The sequence below is a fragment of the Equus asinus genome, chromosome X (assembly GCF_041296235.1).
Source record: "Equus asinus isolate D_3611 breed Donkey chromosome X, EquAss-T2T_v2, whole genome shotgun sequence".
Classification (NCBI taxonomy): Eukaryota; Metazoa; Chordata; class Mammalia; order Perissodactyla; family Equidae; genus Equus; species Equus asinus.
The window spans coordinates 12,639,211-12,662,014 of NC_091820.1; the positions used below are offsets into that span (position 1 = coordinate 12,639,211).

General features: G+C 40.9%; 1 protein-coding gene across 6 annotated transcripts in view; it reads right to left on the reverse strand.

The window, feature by feature from the left end:
- Nucleotides 1–311: 311 nt before the first annotated feature.
- Nucleotides 312–22,804, reverse strand: part of CTPS2 (CTP synthase 2) — an 89,809-nt gene continuing 67,316 nt past the window's right edge. For 3 of the 6 annotated variants that reach the window (XM_070503279.1, XM_070503280.1, XM_070503281.1), the window contains exons 16-20: nt 20,247–20,343; nt 15,126–15,270; nt 6,670–6,687; nt 2,261–2,371; nt 312–1,268 (exon numbers count right to left, since the gene is read on the reverse strand). In XM_070503279.1, the coding sequence (XP_070359380.1) occupies nt 2,302–2,371; nt 6,670–6,687; nt 15,126–15,270; nt 20,247–20,343 (330 nt within the window). In that variant the 3' untranslated portion in view covers nt 312–1,268; nt 2,261–2,301. The remainder of the gene's footprint in view (nt 1,269–2,260; nt 2,372–6,669; nt 6,688–15,125; nt 15,271–20,246; nt 20,344–22,804) is intronic. The other 3 variants (XM_014864253.3, XM_044764426.2, XM_044764427.2) reach the window with 1 other exon arrangement.

A 22,804-nucleotide genomic window follows, 5' to 3' on the forward strand; every position in this document is an offset into this window, starting at 1 on the left:
GGACTGGGCAGGTGAGGGAGGCGCAGGGCTGGATCCTGTCTTTATATTAAAATTCAATATTTTGTTCATTGTGAACTTTTTAATTAATTTTTTAAAATACTGCATTAAAATATTACTGATGATTTCTTAAAAAGTTAAACAGAATTACCATATGACCCAGCGATTCCACTCCTAGGTATAAACCCAAAAGAATTAAAAACAGGTATTCAAACAAATATTTGCACATGAATGTACACAGCAGCATTATTCATAATAGCCAAAAGGTGGAAACAACCCAAACATCCATCGACTGATGAGCAATAAACAAACTGTGGTAGATACATACAATGGAATTTTATTCAGTCATAAAAAAGAATGAAGTACAGATACATCCTACAACAAGGATGAACCTTGAAAACATTATACTAAGTGAAAGAAGCCAGACACAAAAGGCTACATATTGTACGATTCCACTTATATGAAATATCCACAATAGGCAAATTCATAGAAATAGAAAAGAGATTAGCAGTTTCCAGGGACTGGGAGGAGGGAGGAAAGGGGGGTGACTGCCAACAGGTATGGGGATTTATTTTGGAGTGCTGGAAATGTTTTGGAAATAGATAAAGGTGGTGGTTGCACAGCATTGTGAATGTACCTAATGCTGCTGAATTGTTCACTTTAAAATGATTAATTCTATGTTATGTGAATTTCACCTCAATTAAAAAATATACATATTACTGATCTTGATTCCTGAGTTTTTTATGCCCCCTTAAATTCTGTACCTGAGGTGAGGGCCTTATTTGCCAACCCCAGTCTTAGACCTGTTTAATTTTACTTTTGACTAGAAATAAACAGGGTGAGAAATTGAAATAAGCTTGGGGAGCACAGAAATCTGTGGTTGAGTTCCAGGTAACAGAATGACTCATTTTTGACTCAAAATTAGTTATCGCATGTGCCCTGCCACCCTTTCCACACGGCACAGCGAAGGCTCAGTTACCCCGATCCTTGCTCACCACCTGCACATCACGATACATAGGACGAAACACGAACACGTTTTCTCCCCAGTGAGGGTGTTGGGAAAGTTTAATCAGCTACAGAAATTGGTGAGAAGCGAAGGCCACCTCTAGAGGAAAAGGGAAACTACCCCTTTGGTTCTGGTTCATGGAAGGACGTATTATTAGCTTCCCTTCGAGGCTTTACAATCCCACGTCTGGTGGAGAAGACAGTGATTAAGAGTGTGGTGATTTCTTCAGACACTTCCTTCATCTTGGCTTCAAGGACTTCAGATCCTTAAAAAAACCAAGAACATCAGCATCAGCGACATCAGAAACTGAGCAATGTAAGTCTTTCAAATACCTCCAGCTAATCTTTGCACCATTTTGGTCTGCTCCTAAAGGTCTCCATGTTTGAGGCAAACCTAGACACAGATACGCTTTCCCTGGTGAACACGAATATTCTGCCCCTCAGTGAAATATGAAGAGAGCTCACACTGGAGCAATGAACTCTTTACAAATTTTCCAAAAGCTGCTGTCCCTGCTCGAGAGAGCAGCTCATCCATCTCAGGGCCCACTATAACCCTAGGGTTGTCCCAGGCAGTATCTGCCTCTGAGCTTGGATGTGATAAAGCCATCCAGGCTGCTCTCCTCTCTAGTAAAGCCTAATAGAGCCTCAGGGAAAATAAGCTGCCCTCGGAAGCCAAGCCAGTCTCAGCATCTCCCTACGAAGAAAGAAAATACTACAAATCCAAGGAAATCTGCTTTTCCATGAGTGACCTAGACCAGGGGTCAGCAAACTATTTTTATAAATAAAGTTTTATTGGGACACAACCGTGCCCATTTCTTTATGTATTGTCTATGACTGCTTTCCTTCTACAATGGCAGAGTGGAGCAGTTGCAACAGAGATGGCAGGGCCCACAAAGCCTAAAATATTTACCATCTGGCCCTTTATGGAAAAAGTTTGCTGACCCCTGACCTAGACTATTACAACTCTAACCATTACAGCCTCCAGGTATACATTTATCGGGCCACTTATAGATTTATTCCTGGCCTCAGGTGCTTTCCATTTTTCCCATGCTAACAGCTAAGTGCCAGCCTTCTCAGGTGCATTCCAGTTTCCCAAAAGCGTGACCGGCCGTCAAGTCTACCCTGCTAACTATACCAGTCAAACAGGAGCAGCCCGGGGGGAGCAGGATCCTGCGAGACAGGTCCTGTAATGCTTGCTTCTACCCCAAGACGACAGCTTGACTGTAAAATAAACAAGAACTTCAAGAGTCCACCTTACCCTCTCAGGCAATCCCTGTTATTCCAAGTCATGTATTGGTTTCAGCTTATTTCCAACTCAGCTATCCGTGGCTCTGAAAAGCTGTCATCACTGGCATCACTGTACCTATCACTAGATGAAAAGAGGAACTCACTTAGTAAGGTGTAAAAAAACCCTGGATAATTATTCTATTTACAATCCTGCACACTTTCCATAATTAACCCCCACTCATAGAAAAGACTCTGGGATACTCTATTATCACTTTCTAGTTACCATAGGAAGATGTTAGTCCAACCACACCCAATGGTCATCTTCTTTTGTCAGAGGAGTGGATCACTTGCTTTCAATCTTAAAGATTTTTTTTTTAATTTTTCCTTTTTCTCCCCAAAGACCCCCGGTACATAGTTGTATTTTTTCAGTTGTGGGTCCTTCTAGTTGTGGCATATGGGATGCCGCCTCAGCATGACCTGACAAGCAGTGCCATGTCTGTGCCCAGGATCCGAACTGGCGAAACCCTGGGCCGCCGCAGCGGAGCGTGCGAACTTAACCACTCAGCCATGGGACCGGCCCCACTTGCTTTCAATGTTAAACTGAAAGTAACTTATTCAGAAAATGTATAAAAGCATTTCAATTTAGATTAAATCTGTAATTTTCTGAAGATCACTGATCATTTCTAAAGTTCGACAAAAGCCTTGAAAGCAGATTGCTCCTGCCCCTCTTACCTATTGTTTGCTTTCTACTAGAGGTGTTATGTTAATAAATTAAGTTGAAATGAAAGCCTGACCTGCTGGATTCATTTATTTTCTGTGAATCTACTCTTGTCACACTAGGGCCCAAAGCTCAGTCCATCTGAGGTTGAACATCACTTAGTCCTACTCCTGCCGATCTCAATTCGTTGTCAAGTGCAATGACATAGCAGAAAAGAGTACCTGGATACTCAGAGTTTTTTCATTTTTCACCCTTCCGACGACAACTGTTTCCTTTAGCGACACGACAGGACTAGAGAACAGTGAGAATAGCTGCATAGCCCCTGATTACGTTAGTCAAACACTATCCTTTTTGTTCAGCAGCAGGCTGGATTTTGCTTCTGTGTTTAAGGACCACAGCAGCTCCCTAGATAGCACCATTATAGAGAAGCTGGTGATCCACAGTCAGCAAACTCCGCAGGGATACTGAACTTGGTGGTCATTAGAACTAAGACATGCGTGTTGGCTCAAGACCCAGAAAACACCCAGTAGCGCACATAAAAAATGTTAATGTACTCTCTAAACTCGCCTTGAAATCCTATCCGCTTCAGATCATATCTCCACTACAATTTACAGGTCAGCAGCATGAAAGTTTTCCATTCCAACAAACATTCTCATAGATCCAAGGATTTGAGAAATAATTATGCTATTTTCAAATTGGAAACTTTATGGGATGCTCTGACTACCTCGAGTCACATCTAGTATTCAAAACAGGACCGATTATTGACATAGATGTCACCATGTTGAGTGCCCTTAGAAATACACCCTCTCCATGAGACAGCCCTGCATTTGTACTTTTGCTCCGAGCTGTGTGTTCAGTTCGGGGTTCCTCTTGCTCAACTCCATATAAGTCAGCAAGTTGATGAACTCCAGAGTTCTACTGATCTATGGGATAACATTGCCAGCAAGTAAGTACTTTATGCCTGATCCATCTCTAGCCTTGGCCAAGTTTTTGCTGACTTGTAGCAATAGAAATCTGAATTCCATAACAGGTGAAAATCCCCTTTTTTTAAGGGAGGAGAGGGAACAGTTGGAGGAATCTATGCTGACAAGTTAGAAAACCAAGATTTACTCTAAACATATTAAGTATCACTAATTACGTAAACAAAATCATAAAAGACAACCTTATTCTCCTCCCTGTCTTTTGGACAAAATACCGGGGTCGGGGGGCTAGAGTATGGAGATAGAAGAGTAAGAATTGGCAGAAAAGACATGTTAGATAAACATATAAATCAACATATCCTTAAAACTAATCAAGTAGAAGATACCTCCTAGTTAGATTCTAGTCAGTGAAATCACTTCTGTTACAAAAGGGTTTCCAATAAAGAAAACACAGGAATAACTTAAGAATATTTAAAAAGAACACCCCCAAAAGTTGATATATCCTTATTCATGCACTTACACTACACAAATGCAGAATCCTTCCTGGTTCCATGCAACATTTCCCATCATAGAACTAGCAACGAAAGAGGATTTGGAAGTTGTAGTCAACTCCCTATCTGAGAAGAAATGAAGGTCAAGGGTGTTCAGCTGATTCACGGGGCACAAAGCCCATTCGAGGTGGGGCCAGAATCCCCATAAGGTTAACCCAGGCCACAAGCTCAAGTCCAAGCTGCCCTGCAGTGGGCCAACAGGGCCCACAGGGCATGTCTCCTGATACCACAAGTGAGAAGGCCCGAAGGGCCAAGGGCATTCCATTTCCTCAGGCATCCAGATTTTATACCTGGTTTCTTCCCCACCTCGGAGCCCTGGAAGAGTAGGATGGGTCCACATCTGCCCCCTCATACTCCTGGTTGTACTATTTACCAGCCATGTACCTTTGGACTGGTCATTTGACTCCTGAGAGTCTAGGAAAAAAGCAGTAATAATACCTACAACCTCACCAAAATGGTATGAGGGCTGAAAGAGAATATACAAATGTGCTCTGAAAACTATATACAAATATAAGCTGTTGCTATTTAGGGGAGTTACATATTCATAATATGGTATCTCTCAAAAAGTCATGGAACTATACAGAGAAGCCATGAAAACCGCCAAGTGCATGATTTTCAGAATTGTTTCCTGTACCAGGAGAAATTCCTTACCCCCATTAGCAAGTTGACTTGAGTGGGTCTATTTCTAACCTAATGGCTCTCATTTCCTGTCTGATGGCTATCTGCCTCAAATTCTGCCAACACATCAAAATGGCACAGGCTGACTCTAACAAAGTGAGGTTTGGCCTGAGTTTACTCACCTCCAAGGCAAATGACTGAGTTCACTAATTTTCTTTCATATGTGTCAGGGGCTGGTGGTAGGACAAGTAAATAAACCATGACACTCAGGAACAGAATTATCAAAATAGACATTGCTGCTAAACTTGCTGATTTTACGACATTCGTGTGCCGGCAAAAAACAGCTGCTAGACTCAAATGTGGATCATTATCTGCATGCAGAACAGCAGTGGCTCCTGCACATTCAGGAAAATGTGGACGCTATTCTGTGCCGCATATGACTTAGGGGTTCATTTTTGTTTCACACAGAACAGACTTAAAAGTCATAAGGTATACTTATCTGGGTATATCGTCACTTAATTTGAGACATCTCAGCTCTATCTTAAGACTAACCTGTCTTTTTAAATAATCTTTTCTGTACACACACACATACACATGTGCATGCATACACGTGTGCACGTGGGCATACACGTTTCTCTATGGGGACAGTTATTAGATATTAGGGTCTTGCATGTTAAACTTTATGAAATGCCACAGAATACAGACCCATTCATGTGTGTCTTGTTATATTTGAGGAGGGGAAAGTTTTAAACTTGGACTGCCCAGTATGGTAGCCACAAGCCACAGTGGCTATCTAAATTTAAATCAATTAAAATCAAACAAAATTGAAAATTTCATTCCTCATTCGAACACATGGAGCCACACTTCAAGTGCTCAATAGCCATGTGTAGTTGGTGACTGTCATATTGGATGGTGCATCTTATAGGACATTTCTACACTGCAGAAAGTTCTACTGGATAGCACTGATTTAAAAACAAATGAATAATGATTTAAAAAAGCAAACCATCATCACCATGCAACAGTCCTCCTTGTTACTTTCTAAAAAGGGGTTTTTTTTAAGGTCTGGATATCTACAGTTAATTAAAATCACAGCAAATCTCTCTCGTGCATGCATGTGCCCCCCAAATAATGGAAGCATCCTTTAAAAACATTTTTTACTGTACTACTTACAAGACAAAACCCAAATCAGCAGCAGCAACGCGTGAGAATCGCTTTCCTTACAACCCTGGCTTGACTTGCAACACTTGACAGCAACAGTCTACACGTGGCTCTTTGACAAACAAAAGGCGCCTTTCATCATAGTCAAGTTTGTTTGTCAAAGACTTCTAGTTCCTAATAAATTCCCAATATAAGACAACATATATTCCAAGGCTCCAGGGTAAGGGTACAGCAATGCCTCATATAGCCCACCTTTTATGCTGCCCCAGGGACAGCTGTTAAACCATTTCTTCTCCATTAACAGAAAGAGGTGGTTGGAATTAAATTTTTTTTTAACGGCATACTTAGGATTCCCAGCATGCACGAGTTCCTACAATACTTTATGTCAAAATCCATTTCATGTGGAAAAAGCATGTTTTAAAACAGGTTGCCATGCACACAGTTTTCCCCAAAGCATTTTTACCACTGTACTTACTTCCTTCTCAAAGGGCCCCTGGAAGCCGTAAAATATAAGAGCAATGGGAAAAAATTTAGTATGCTTTGAATGAATTTTGCATTGAATACTAAACAGTAGAATTACAACCCCAGCAGGGCATTAAAAGCACAATAATCTATATTACTATTAACTCTGTTCCTGGCCGGAACCACGTCATCAGCACCGCAGTGAACTGCGACGATCAATAAAGAGCACCTTGTGACCAACATTTAATCCTCTAGGGAAGATATATTCAAATGTGGTTTACTAGCTGTACTTTACCAGAAAAAGTCTCAAGGTATGGAGCTGGAGTCAAACAATCACAGAGAGAGAGCTGTTTTAAAAGATGTTTAAAAGAACTGTTAATAAGAAAGCAAAAAAGAATTGGTTTTTTCCAGTTCATTTTTGCATGAAATGTAATAAAGGGGGAAAAGCGTATTCTTCTATCAGCTTAAAGTTTACAAAGCACCATCTCAACGTTCCTCACAGCATCCCTAAAGGATGAAGGTCCTGAGGTTTAGGAGTGGGGCTTGGAAAAGATTACCCAGTAAGTGGCAGACCCAGAAATTAAATCCACAGCACCCGCTCTACTCATCCCCGCTGTCCCCAGTGAAATAAAATATTTGCACCATAAATTGCAAGAATGGCTCCTGGCAGCATCAACCATGCAGCTATTGCGGCCCAGGGCAGGCCACCCCCAAATATCCCAGAAGAGCATATTGATTATTTTGAATTAAAGTTACTTGAGAAACAAACAGGGCATTCAGACCCTCCTCTCTCTGCTCCCTCTGAAAGCGGGAAATCCCTCTCCCCTGGGGAAGGCGCTCTCCCTGCGTCCTTATCACCAGAGCTGAGGGATTCCAGGCGAGAAGGCTGCAGAAACAAACCTTGCTAATTTACTACCTCAAGCCTGGGCTCTGTGTCAATTCCTCGCTAATTATGTACCTCAAACCTAGGTTTCTTTGTCCTGTTGTTCCTCACAAATTTATCATTTCTTTGTGTAAAAGATATCTATACTGCCTGCTTTGTTCACTCTCCGAGCATCATTTTCATGATTCTCCTGTGTGCACATATTAAAACGGGTTTTTCTCCTGTTAATCTGGTCTTGTGTCAATTTTATTATTAATCCACTCATAAGAACACAAGAGGGGATTTTCCCCCTCCCCAACACAGCCCAAAGGTAAAAAAATAAGCAAGGTGATTGTGAGTTTAAAACAGTGCTGGAAAATGAACATCAGATTCACGCAGGAGAAAAAGAGTATTTTACTCTCCTTGTCAAAGAGAAAGAGCCACTCAATGGCATAAGCATGCCTTAGAGGGAGGAATGCACACTCTATAATCAATAGAGGGGCCACTCCCACCTCCGATGCCCACCATCAGTAATGATTCGGCGAACTAGCATCCTAACAGGATATAGATCAGTACTCCCCTCTTGCTAAGCAGTTCAGGCGTGTGTATCAAGAGCCAAGAGAGGGGTGTGAGCCGAGGCAAAGGCATTAAAACCCTCTGGGGAGATCAGGGGACTGCAAGCTGTTCCGTGTGGCTTTGTGTGCATTTTATCCTGTAAGTCAAGGGAAGCCATTGAGAGTTTTAAGCTCCACAATAATGTAGGAAGATTACCCTGCCACCAGAGATGGATTGAGGGAGGGAAGCTGGAGGCATAGAGACCAGGTAGGAGGCTTTGCAGTAGGCAAGAGATGAAGGCGACTGGAACTCAGGTCAAATTAATAATAATACCAGCATCATCATCATCATCATCATAATTCCCATTTAACTTCCTACCATAGACCAGGCACTGTGCTAAGGACTTTACATTTAATACAAAACTGAATCTTCATTACTACCATGTGAAGTGGGTACTAGTACCAACCCCTTTTTATAAAGAAACTGATGCGCAGAAGAGTGAGATCACAGCCAGCTGGGAAAGAAAGAGCTAGGTTTGAACTCAGCAGCTCCCACCTCCAGAGTCTCGTGCTAAGACCCAGACCACACTCCTTGCAGTGCAGAAGAAGATATGGGGAAGGCGAGTGGACTCCAACACCAGGAATCTCCAGGACGTGCTGACTGTGAGAGATGGAGGGAGAGAGGAGGAATCTGAGCTTACTCGTAGGAGTCCAGCCAGGTGTGCGGATGATGTGGATGGTGGTACGGCTGGCAGGAAGATGTTTATCTGGATTAGGCACAACCCTGGGAACCTGGGGGCAGCCCTGGGCTGCGGCCATCGAAGAGAGAACAAGCTATAAGGCAGCATTTCCCACACTGCTGGGGCTGTACACGGCCCCGTCGTTTCTTAGCTGGGGGTCTGTATCTGAGGCCCCCTAGAAGAAGGTCGTTGGATGGGGGGCTTCAGGATGTGAACTCCAGGAAACAACACCAAATTGGTATGTGTGTGCAGTCTTCCAGGAAGTGGGTCCAGAGCTTTCATCACGTTCTCTGAAGGTGATTTGTCAGCCCCAAAAAGTAGAGAACCATTATACTATCCGATGAAGCCCCAGGACAGGGAATGTGTTCGTATCGACTAGCACTTGATTCTCTCATGCCCAGCACAGTGGTTGGGATAGAATACGCTTTAATACATGCAGTGCATTGAGTGAGTGCTGGGGTGTGCAGCCATTAAACATTATGAGCATCATGCAACTTGGAAAAATGCATACGAGGTGTTAAGCTCAAAAGACAGGCTTTGTAATTAATAAAGAATCTGTGGTGATGCTTTAAGAACATGTGGATATCCTGTTTCCCACAACCTTTCACGCAGTGGTTTTGGCATCCGCTAATGATCCTCATTTGACTCAGTTATTACATCAGGGGTTGCTTCTACATTTTTAACTGACCTTTTTAAAAAAAAGCTTCTTAGTATCATTATGGAATTTTAAAAAATGTAAATGTGTTATAATCCAATACTGTTATTATTCTTTTTGATGTTCAAATTGTCCAAAATGAGGCCGGCGGGAGCCCTTTCAAGCTGACTTCTTTGACTTTATACAAAACCTCCCCCCTGGTTTTTTAGCTCTTCCTTCCTAGAAGTCCAGCAATATGTGCCAGGCTCACCTTCTACTTCCCCTGCCCCAGTCCCGGAATCAACCATTTCTTCCAGGAGCCCTAGTTCATCTCAGTGGGGAATGGTATTTTAGAAACAAAAATGGAAGAAAATATTCCTTTACAAGAGATATTCAGACAGTCACGACCCTAACCAGGTGATTAACTTAATCAGCATCACCCACAGCGGGACAAAAAAGGGAATGTGATGTGCCTATGTGGCTCCTATGTGTACTTACAAAATGCACCACAGCCCCAAAGAACTATTCTTCAAAAAATCTCTAACCTGATTCTAATCATGAGAAAACAATCAGATGAGATCAGATTCTGGTCATTTCTACAAGACAACTGGCCTGGACTCTGTAAAAATCAATGTTATGAAAAACTAAAAAAGACAGGGTGATTTATCCAGATTAAAAGAAACTAAGGAACCACAACCAAATGAACCTTGAATGGATCATTGACTACATTTTTTATTTTAAAAAAAGCTAAAAAGACATTTGGGGATAAATTTAAATACGGACTGGATATTAAATGATATCATTAAATTAACCTTAATTTTCTTAAGGTGTGATAATGATATAGGAAACGGGTGATGAAGCATTTAGGGGTGAAGTGCTATGATGTTTTGCAACTTACTTATATGTGGTTCAGAAATAAGTTTATACAGAGAGAGAAGCAAATGTGATAAAATGGAAACAATGGATGAATCTAGGTGAAAGGTATACAAAAATTCACTGTACTATTCTTTCATCTTTTCTGTAGGCTTGAAAGTTTCCAAAATAAAAGAGTTGGAGAAAAAAATACATATATACACAGACACACTCACTATTATAATTACAACCATGAAAAGTGTCATATATGGATACAGAATAAAGACGAAGGAAATACTCAAATATGAGCACGGTGACTGCGTTAGGCTGGAGAATTTATGGGTCCTTTTTTTGTATTTTCCAAATTTTCTAAAATGCTGCATCTAGAAGTCAACAGAAAACAAAATCTTCCCAGGCTGGAAGCCCAGGATGTCACTTAAAAGGAAAACACCAATAGTTGCCGAAGAAAGACCAAAGACGACGGTGAATGAATGGGCGCTTTCTCTCCCTGACTGCTGCCAGGATTCAAAAATAAAAAGGGAGGGGGAAGAGTAAGCACGAAGGAGAGAATGGAGTTATGTCCTAGGAGCTCTAAAGGGATCAGGAAATGGAAGGAAACGGCTCCGGGTATGTTTTTCCTGTAAGGACCCTCTGATTATAAAGTAGTTTCAACTTTTGAATTTGGTCTGAAACAGTCCAGCAAAAACAGTGAATCACCCAGTAACTTCCCTCTTGTTGTTTCTGTACCAGCCTGCCTCCTGTTTTGCCACAAAAAGATGATTTTTCTGCACAAGAGATAGAGATTGGGTGGAGACGTGGAATCCAAGAACCTAAAAGCTAGGATAAAACGCTGCTCAAATGTCTTAAGATTCCAGTTCTATACTTTAAAAACATGTTTCCCTGCTGACTGAACCCCATGTAAGTTCTTGCTTTCCAACAGAGAACTGAGCACTGTCTAAGCAAGAGAGTTTTACTCTGACCTGACAAATGGGCATGATGAATGCCAGCATCATAAAGACTGGAAATTACTCCTAAACTTGGTACATAGTGAGCGCACCTACAAGCCTTGAAGGCAGTCATGGAGATGCACGTGCTGAAAAACAGCTTAGGAACTTTAGACTTTGAGCCCTCTTCTGTTTCCAGGTGCCTTAAAAATGGAAGTCTGGACAGAGATCATGTGCTTTGTCACAATTACAAGCACCTTTGTATATTCTATTTAGAATAAGTCTCAAAATTTTTTTCTCACAATTACACGAAGCAGTCTCATTCCATTATATGCCAGCAAGACCATGCAAATTTGTGGTTGACTTTTATACATGGGACAAATTATCTTTAGATACCAGGGGAGAGATATCAGCAAAGAATTACAAAGATTTATTTAATGGGCCATAACTATATTTATTTATTCTAAAAAATGGTTTATTAGACTCGTGCAAAAGAGTTAACACAGCAGGCCTGCTATCTTTGGAAGGGGCTGCTGGCAGGGAACTTGGCTTTCAGAACGTTTTCTCCATTACTAACTGATAAGGTCATTTTGCTGGGCCTAGGCTGTTTGTACACACAACGTGATTTATAACGAACACTTGCTTTCCTCCTGGGAGTCTGGAATTTGGATGGTTGCTAGGTAGAGAATGCCTATGTGACCAGCCCCCAATAAAAACCCTAAATTCTGAGTCTCCAATGGGCTTCTCTAGGCATACACATCACAGACGTGTTGCTGCGTTTTCACTGCTGGAGGGAGGGTGAGCTCCGTGTGACTTCTCACAGGAGAGACGGAGCATAGGAAACCTGCAAATAGATTTCACCAGACGCCTCTTATCCCTCTTCCCCTTACCAATCCAGCTGTGTATGCTTACTCTGTCACTGTGATAAATTTTAGCCGTGGGTACAACTATATTCTGATTTCTTTTAGTGAATCATTGAATACGTGTAGGTGATCTTGGGGGACCTCCAAAACCAAGACTCTTAGTTTGATTTTGCAAGTACTTTTGAGTAGCTTATAAAAGCCTAAAAAATACTATCCTAAATCTATTGTGCATCTTGAACTGACCACAAGTCTAAAACCCGGTGGAACTGGTCTTCATAATTCCTGCCATTCTGTAGAGAGCGAGGTAGCTAGGAATTTAACTCATCAGCTCCAGATCCCAAAATAATATTCTTACTGCAACTTCCCAGGCACTAAAAGATAAATGTTCTCCACAGGGCAGAATGCAGGGGTTACAGCTCAGGTGCACTTGCTCAAGGCCAAGGATTTTTTACATTCTGGGCTTTAAAGACATCAGCTGCACATGTGCCATACAGTTAACTATCACCAGCCAATTTCTGGGAGAGGAAGTCATTATTCTAGTGTTCATATTCCTTGTCACATTTGTTTAGGGTTGATTGCAGATAGTAATCTTGTTTGACAGAAATACGGTCCCAATTCAGCCCACATTAGAGCCCGGCCATCAAAGCAGTCATGCTTTGCTTTTCAGTGCTCACTAACGCCATGAAGCCAGGCAGGGAGGAGGTGAAATGCAAGGTTCCTCTGGAATCCTGGTGTCTGTCACCAGATTAATACAGGGTCACCATTCTTAGTTGGAAAACCCGCTACAAGGTGTCAAGATTAAACTAAACTATGTCCATCCTCCCATGCTACCTACATTTATTACTTTAATGGGTAATAAACAAGCCCCGTGTGCTAGGGAGCTGGGGAGATAAAGATGAATAAGATGCTGGTTGCTCTTAAGGAATACATAGGAATTCTTTGACCACAGCGGAAGCCTGCTAGTCAGCTGCAATTCCAATACCAACATCAGAGTTTTGTTAAAAGGTCTTTCCTTCTCTCCAAGACACACTGTGTCTTGCTCAGGAGTCACTAGCAAGCAGTCACTTTTCTCAGAAACTACCTGTGAGCTTTACCCAGAGACTACCAGCCCCATGCAGGAATCAGCAGGCCATTCAGCACAGAGGTGGGCAGGCCACATAAACCAGACACCATCTGTATATTAGTTGATGTTTGCAAACAACCAGATAGTTAGGTGTGAATTATTATGCATGAGTTATTTCTCCCAGCCATCTAACTTGCTCCACTGTCACCCTCCTTTCATGTGTGAACACCTGAAATAATGGAGACGATAAAGTGGCTGAGAAGGGTCACAGCACACATCCAACATGGGACCACACTAGAATTTCCCATCTGCTGTGTAAGCCATGCAGCCTCAGAACACAGGAAGCTCATTTTCATAGGAAACCTCATGCAGAATCACCCCACATGAGCCAGAAGTGTTGGAGCTGCTCAGGTGAAGCAGGGAAGAGCCTGGAGCCCCTCCAGCCCACTCCTCAGGAAGCTCAGCTCCGCAAGGCACAGTGTGAAAACCAGTGCACTGGTTCAAGAATGCAAGGAGTGATCATTAATTCAGTAAGACGCCCGACGTGCAAAATATGTAAAGCTATTCCCATATGTACGCAAGATTAAAGGAAATGCTAGAAAGCCTTGAGCTTCTCCTAGCAAGTAATGTTGCAAACAAGCAGGCTTGTTAACACAAGCATACACAAACACACCATGTACTGATCCTGGCAGTCCTTAATTGCAATATCGCAAGAATTATCTGCTAGGATGAGCGTCCATCATGGTAATCTTCTAAACAACATATATCTAGTTATTGTGGTAATAACCCCTACCTATGTCCATGATTCTGGCTGGTTCCTCCCACTTTTAAAGTTATTACACACACTATTCTTGGATGAGAAGAAGTAAAGATATAAATTCTCCCCAAACTAGTATTTAAATGTAAAAAATATTTAATGAAAATCCCTCAGGGATTTTTTATTCGAACTTGATTTTTAAAAAATCATTGTATAATTCATCTAGAACACATTTTTAAAAGTGTTAAATAATAATGGGATTGGGTAGATAAGGACTTGATTTACCATAATGCTATGATAATGAAAAGGGTGATAAGGGTTCAGAAATAAGAGAGGAAATCATCAATGGAACAAAATAGAAATCCCTGGAACAAATCAAAATTACTCAACTTACTAACAAATGGGGTGAGGGAGAGCCAGATCCCTACCTCACACACTACACCAACAATAAAGCCCATATAGAGTACAGATTTCAACTATGAAATTGAAACCATAAAAGTGCTAGTGAAAAACAAATGGGTTATTATTTCTATCATCTTTTGATAGGCAAAGACTTTAGGCATGATACTAAAGGCAGAATCCATAAAAGATAGATTTATGGACTGTCCATAAAAGATATATATATTTATGAAAGACTACATAAATTTAAAAAATACATAAACAAGGACTACATAAAGTCCTTATTTTAAACTCTTTAGGGAAAATAAAACCTACCATTAACAACTCAGAAGAAAAACAAAATCACTTTGAAAAAATATTTGCAATCTAACAAAGGATTAACATCCTTTATATCTGAAGAGCTTACCAATCATTAAGAAACAGGATATAATAGCAAAAGGAAAAATAGGGCAAAGGATATGCACAGGCTATTCATAAAACAAAGAGCCAATAAACATATAAAATATTCATATATATTTACTAATCAAAGAGTCAACAAAAGAAAATCCCATTTTTCACTTACCAAAATGACAAAAATTTCTAAAATAATGCCCAGCCATCAGCATGATTTGGAAAGCTGACATGTTACAGTTGTAGATACGATTAAATCATTTTCACTAAGAGAAAAAATTATGCTTGCTAAGAGGGGAAAAAAATCATTCTTCACTTTAAAAAATCCTATAATGATATTAAACTTTATGAGAAACTTAAGATGTTGATAACTGCATCTTGGGTTGTTGCTAAGAGCAGTAAGCTAATTACCTGGAAGACAGCTTGCATCCCTGTTGCAAGTAGGCATTCAGGTTCCCAGTTGCTGCAAGTAACAGTCCCAGGTATGGAGGGGAAGGCTTCATTGGCCTAGAAGAAAACTCGGGATGGAATTGGACACCAACAAAATAGGGATGATCTGAAATGAGAACAATCACGATGCAATTGAAGCAGACAAACATAAGAACTGCTTGAAAGGTCTTCTTACCTTTGAATAAGAAAACTCATTAAATGGTAAGATGATTACTTAACTTGTTATCATCATAGCCAGTTACTTTCATGATCCATCTTCGCAGCAGAATTTCAAATTGCAAAACACATCTCACTTATTAAGAGATTGGGCATTTTATTTGTGGAAGGTGTTAGCCAAGTTAAGGAAAAATTTTTGAAAAGCAAGATGAATTCTGCTTTCCCAGAATTTGAAGGTCCTTGGTATCCCTCACACTTTAGGCTGACAGGAGATCATTCTTCTCTTAGATGGCTTCAGGCCATTTCTCACAAGGTCTTCTCCTTTCCCAAGGGAAGGGTACCTTTGGGAATGCAGCAAGTAAGCTGCCTTTCTAGTCACAGCTTTAAATTGGATATTAATCCTAGATAGTACCATGAAACTGAACCGGCACACATATTTCAGCCTACGCCAACTTATCCTTTGTGATGAAGAGTCTTTGAGTGATAAAAGGATGGCCTTTCAACATATTAATGGTGGTTATGGCTCACGGTGGTGAGAGTTCAAGATATTTTTCTTTTTTTCCTTACACTTTTCTGCATCATGTGAACTTTTACAATGAGCACATACTACTTAGATTATCAGGAGGAAAAATTAAGCTATTTTCATAGTGAGGGTTGAAAGAAGCCCCTATATGAGCAATTCCAGTTCTCCTACATTTAATAGGAACAGAAAAGTAGCTTTTCCCTGGTATCTGTAATCTCCTGTTTTGGAATGCTAAAAACTAAAAGGACAACATTTCCAAATCTGGGTAGAAATTTTCTAGGATTACACATTCCTTCTCCCAATCTCAAAAACTACGTTTATTTCCAGATTAGGAAGCAACTCCTACTCAGATATTGGGCAACTCTCTAATCCCATAATTACTACAGTACAGAGCATAGTCAATGTGCCATATTCTCTATTTTGAAATCATTTTAATTGATATATATATCAATCTGAAGATGACAAAATGTAAGTTTTATAGAGAGAAGTAAATATAACTTTAAACCTTTCAATGAGACGCTTTATCAAATGATCTAAAAATCAAGTATGGAATTCAAAATCACAAATCCCCATCACTTACCATTGGAGACCCAAGGCTAATGCTACAGTAGGGAGGAAATGATGACTGAACAGAAATATCCACTCTCCTAAGGTTATCATTTAAAGTTTTGCTACACGAAATGATAGCCCCTAGCCACATGTGGCTATTTAAATTCTTTCAAATTAATTGAGCACGTTTCAAGTGCTTAATAGCCACAAATAGCTAGTGGCTACCATATTGAATAGGACAGAATAGCTCTGTCATGCCAGCATGCTCTATTGGACAGCTGAGTCCAGAAAAACCCAGTGTAGAAATCCTCTACATCACATCTGGGAAGAAGCCTTCTTGAATTAGAGGGGCACTCGGATATGAAAGCTTGACGAAGGGAATGCCAACTTCTCCCAGGAACATATCCCCTCAAGAAAAGAAGAGATATCATCCACACTTAGAAAAGAAACTAAGTAATGTAGCTTTAAATTTAGGATGCAATGAATCTTACGCAGCACAGCATCTAGGGATGTCTTTGAAAGAAGCAGACAGTAATTGTGCTTTTGTACCACTACAAACAGAAGCTGAGCAATGGATCATGTCATAGCCAGGGACAGAATATTTGAATAATGGACCATTGCTCCAAATCACTTTATCAAAAAACTTCCCTATGCCAATATGAGGAAAGAGACTAAAATGTTTTTATTTTGATGATATTCCATTAGTCAGACAAAGTATCTTTGAAATAATGCTCTTAATTGCTTTGAACCAAATTCTGGCGTTATACTAATCTCAAGTTTTGTTGTTCCTTTTAGAACTCCTTTAGCAACGTAGAGATTTGTGGGTATGCTTCTAAGGGGTAGCTAAGATCAAAATCTTCTGGGGAATTGTCCTTAATAAAATGAATTCCCTTGCAGTCAGCTTTTAAAAATCGCAAGGTTTTACAGGAGCTCTCATTTCCTTTACAACCCACGTGAAATTTGAAAGTGTCAATGGGAATCTAAGTGCTTGAGATGAAAGAGGCTTCTAAGTATTTGCTGACAATAATGAGAGCCAGGAGAATTAGAAGAGAATCGGTACTTGAACAAAGTAAACAGATAGTAATCTGCTTAAGAAATTCTCTGCCCTCTCACATGCCAGAAAGACTTGAGACTTCGACACCAAGCAGTGCTCCACACTATAAAAATTCGAAATGATGAGCATTTCCATCAGAAAGACTATAGGAAATACATTTTCATATTCTAATTCAAAACTTGAGGCACAATTAATAATCTTAGGCGGAATGTCCAGTGGAAACAATAGGAACAATAACATCGCACAGGGGTGGTGGCAGAAGGAGGTGATGACCTGGCTTGGCTCCAGCCCTGCCGGTGACTAACTGGATGGCCCTGGGTGGGTTACTCAACCTCTCTACACTCTAGTCTCCTCTGTAAAGTTGGAATAATATCACCTGCCTTGTGAGTTACATAAGACACGTGGAGTCCCTAGCAAGGGACTAGTGAATGCACACTCAGTGTCCATTGCTTCCCTTCTTTCAGGATCCAGGTAACATGTTACTGTATTCAAAGAAGCCTTTTCCAACTTCAGTTCTCCTCCCTGCTCAGGACTCCTGAAGTGCCTGAACAGATTAGAGACAGAAAGGGAAAAGGACAGAGAAAGGGAATCTGAAGTAGAGAATAGACATGGGCTAAGATGAAAAAAAGAGGTAGGAAAGTTAGAAAAGTAAGTAGTCCAGGTTATCTGGAGCCTAAAGCATACAGGTTGAAAAGGCAGGTGCTGGAAAATTATACTACCATTTTTAGAGTTTCCTGTACACACTAAGCATTCAATGGGAGTGCTTTATCCAACAAATTAGTGTCACATGGACTGTACAATCAGAGCCCTGTCATCGTCAGCAGGAACTGGAGAGGGGAGAGCCTGCAGGCAGAAAGGAGCTCGAGAACTAGGCTGGGTTGGAGTCGCTATGCGCGGGGACCAGGGTGACAGGAATGGGAATGCAATCCCAAAGCTGGCCTATCTTTCCAGAGACGGAATTTACAGGACTTGACAACTGATTACAAGTTGGGGGTATGATGGGGAAGAAGAGCTAAATAAGTCCAATTTCAAGGCTGATAGTCTAGGACAGTGGTTCCCAACCAGGGGCAAATGTGCCCCTCAGGGACATTTGGCAATGTCTGGAGATGTTCTGGGGTGTTGCAACTCGGGTGGGGGGTGCTACTAGCATCAAGTGGGTAGAGACCGGGGATGCTGCCAAACCTCCTACAGTGCACAGGACAGCCCCCACCACAAAGAATGATCCCCCTCCAAATGTCAGTGGTGGTGAGGGCAAGAAACCCTGGACAAGGAGATGGATGACAACAGGAACCGTCAGGAGGAAGAACCACTTTGGAGATCATGTAAATTTAGTTTTAAATAAGTTGAGTTGGAAGTGCTAGGAGAATATCCATATAGACAAACAAGTCAAGCAGGCACCTGACAATGTTGAGTTCAAGTTAGTTAAATGAAGCGCGTGTGTGTGGGTCTAGAACAGGGCTTGGCAAACATTTCTCTAAAGGGCCAAGTAGTAAATAATGTTAGGCTTTGGGGGCCATAAGGTCTCTTTCCCAACTACTCATCATTGCCATTGTAGCATAAAAGCAGCCACAGACAATACACAAATGAAGGAGTGTAATTGTGCTCCAATAAAACTTTACTTATGGACACTAAAATTTCATATAATTTTCATGTGTCACAAATCTTATAATTTCTTTATTTTTTTAACCATTTAAAAATGGAAAAGTCAGGGGCTGGCCCCGTGGCCGAGTGGTTGGGTTCGTGCACTCCGCTGCAGGCGGCCCAGGGTTTCATTGCTTCGAATCCTGGGTGCGGACATGGCACTGCTCATCAAGCCATGCTGAGGCAGCGTCCGACATGCCACAACTAGAAGGACCCACAATGAATAACATACAACTAAGTGCTGGGAGGCTTTGGGGAGAAAAAGTGGGAAAAAAATAAAATGTTAAAAAAAAATGGAAAAGTCATTCTTAGCTCATGAGCTGTACAAAAATGGTCAGCAGGCTGAATTCGGCCCACAGGCCTTTGTTTGCCCACCCCTGGGCTAGAATGTCAAGAGAAAGAGCTGGAATCAGCTGGCAGCCTGGGCTTACTGTGTCTTTGCAGCTCTGAATGAGAACACTGCCCTCCGTCTCATCAATAATAGATGTACGGTTTGTGCCTATGCTCTGTGGGTGTCCCAGCCCAGACACAAACAACTTCTTTGGTGGCCTTCCTCAACAGAAGTCCGATCCCTGTGTGCTCTGTTTGGTCTTACTAAGAACTTCTCCAAGTGCAGAAATTAGTGTCCACAAGTTTAACGCCTGGCTCAGGCTTGACAACGGAGCAGGAGCAATAGGAAAAGGCAGATGCCCCATGGAATGAGGGGCCAGGTCTCACACGCAACACCAGTCACCAGTAGTGAGGAGGGCACTGGGCCACTCTTCCTCAAAGGAGGGAGAAAGCAGGGTGCTACTCATCAGGGGGCCACCTGCCTTTCCCAGAGCACCTAGCCTAGGGGCTAGCAAGAAGAGAAGCCCCAGAACGGGATGGTTAAGAAACATCCTACTGGGAGGACTGGGAGGCTCAGAACAATATAGCATTTTATGGTAGGTTCACACTAACAGACCGCAAAATGGTTAGGATTATAAGCGGTCTGTTTTTTCTTGCACTGTATATTTAGTGCATATTATTTATATTTAGCTGCATATTTATTTCAAAGGAGAGAGGAAAATAAAGAGAACAAACAAAATGAGTCTCAAGTTATATCTTTGTATGTCTACAGTCGACAAAATGACGTTAACTCATCACGAAAATTTCCAGAAATGAAGAGCCCACTTACTCGCCAGTTCAATGATTTCCATCCTCTCCCCATCGACATCCTGACCTACAAAACTTAAGTCGTTCTGCTCAAGTTGGTGGATCAGGCTAGGGTTCACCTGGAAAAACAAGAAATTGTCTTTGGGCAGCAGAGCAATACAGACATATCAGCTTAGGAAAATGTCCTCCACCAACTGCGTGGATTTTCAGTGATGTTCTAACTAGCAGTTAATTTCCACATTCAACCTCCAAAGTCTATTTTTAAACTCATGATGAACCTGAGATGGAAAGGCTAATCACAGCCTCTAAATCTTACAGGCCCACTTTCTCTCACCCAAAAATGAGATTCAAAAAGTAGGACTGTGACACAGATATTCCGACTTGGAACCTTGAGACTAGCTATTTATAGCTGTCGTCATATTTGCTTCTTCCCTTGAGTTATGTGTAATTAATTATCTCTTCCCAAATCACAAATCTGCTTGAGGATTGAAACTCTCTTATTTCCCTTGTGACTAACCCCAAATGCTTTCTTCATATATAGCTACATAAAAGCTCTAAAGAGAAGCTTGGCGCAATTTTTCTACTAAAATATTGGTTATAGATGACAACTTGATGACCTGGCTCAAGCCCCTTGCCTCACACATTTCATCGCTAGCCTTTTCCCAAACTTTTCAGCCTCTCCTTCACAGAAAGCACTTCCTCATCTAACACCAAAATGGTGTCCCACCTGTCCTCAATCTTAACCCCATACGCTTTTATTTTATTTTTTAACTTTAGGCTAGTTGTCATAATTTGCAATTATTTTCCTTTTTTTTAAACAGCTTTACTGAGATATAATTCACATACCATACAATTCACCTGCTAAAAGTGTACAACTCAATGGTTTTTAGTATATTCACAGAGGATTTCAACCATCACCACAATCAATCCAAAAATATACCCTATACCCTCTAATCAACATCCCCCAATCCCCTCATCATCACTCCTTCCCCAAGCCCTAGACAACCACTAATCCACATTCTGTCTCTTTAGATTTGCCTATTCTAGGAATTTCATGTTAATGGAATCATACAGTATGTAGTCTTTTGTGACTGGCTTCTTTCACTTAGCATAATGTTTTCTAGATCCGTCGAGGTTGTAGCATGTATCAATATTCCATTTCTTTTCATTGTCAAATAATATTCCATTGTATGGATATACCACATTTTATTTCTTCATTCATCAGTCGATGGACAGACATTTGGGTTGTTTCTACTTTTTTGGCAATTATGAATAATGCTGCTATGACCATTTGTGTACATATGGTTTCACTTCTTTTGAGTATATACTAGGGATGGAATTATGGGTCATATGGTAACTATGTTTAACCTTTTGAGGAACTTCCAGATGATTTTCCAAAGTGGCTACACCACTTTACATTCCCACCAACAGGGTATGAGAATTCTAATTACTCCACATCCTTGTCAACACTTGTTATTATCCATCTTGTGATTAGAGCCATCCTAGTGGGTGTGAAGCGATATCTCTTTGTGGTTCCCTGATGACAAATGATGTTGAACATCTTTTCATTTGCTGATTGGCCATTTGTATTCTTCTTTGGAGAAATGACTATTTAGATCCTTTGCCATTATTTACTATTGAGTTGTAAAAATTCTCTATTCTAGATTCAAGTACCTTGTCCAATATATGATTTAATAGGTAATCATTTTATCTATTATCTTATTTTTCGTCCTCTCCAATTAGAATATAAGCTCCCTAACAGGAGGGAGACCATGTCTGTCTTTGACCCTTCCATCTCCAGTGCATATCAGTTGCAAAGTAAGTATGAATGAATTAAAGTCCACACTATTGTATGCATAGTAGTTCTTACACCTTCTAACCACCACTTAGGCAAAGTAGCTCAATAGTTTTTTTCCCACCAGTTGGGCCAGTTCCCAACAGAAATAAGACCACAAATAGCCTACACTCAGAAAATCACGTTCACTCGAATGGATAAAGAAGATGTGGTACATGTACACAATGGAATACTACTCAGCTGCAAAACAGAACAAAATCATTCCATTTGCAATAACATGTATGGACCTTGAGAGAATTATGTTAAGTGAAATAAGCCAGCGAGAGAAAGATAATCTGTGTATGACTTCACTCATATGAGGAATTTAAAATTATGGACTAAGAACAGTTTAGTGGATACCAGGGGAAAGGTGGGGTGGGGTTGGGCACAAAGGGTGAAGTGGTGCACCTACAACACGAATGACAAACATTAATGTACAACTGAAATTTCACAAGATTGTAACCTATCATTAACTCAATAAAAAAAAAAAGTCACGTTCACTGATTATAGTGACACTGTTGGTAGCTTACCCAGCATCAATTCCCACTGGCCTTCCTTCAAAATAGGACCCTGGTATCTGGTATCTATTCCACCCACATATGGCCCAGGGAACTCCATCTCCCCATTCTAGAAGTTGGTCCTAAGTGGTCTAAGCCAAACATGATAAACTCATCCTTCCTGGCAGATGAATGATACAAGAACACAGGATTAAGCCTGGCTCAGTATTGCCCTGGCAATGGTTACTA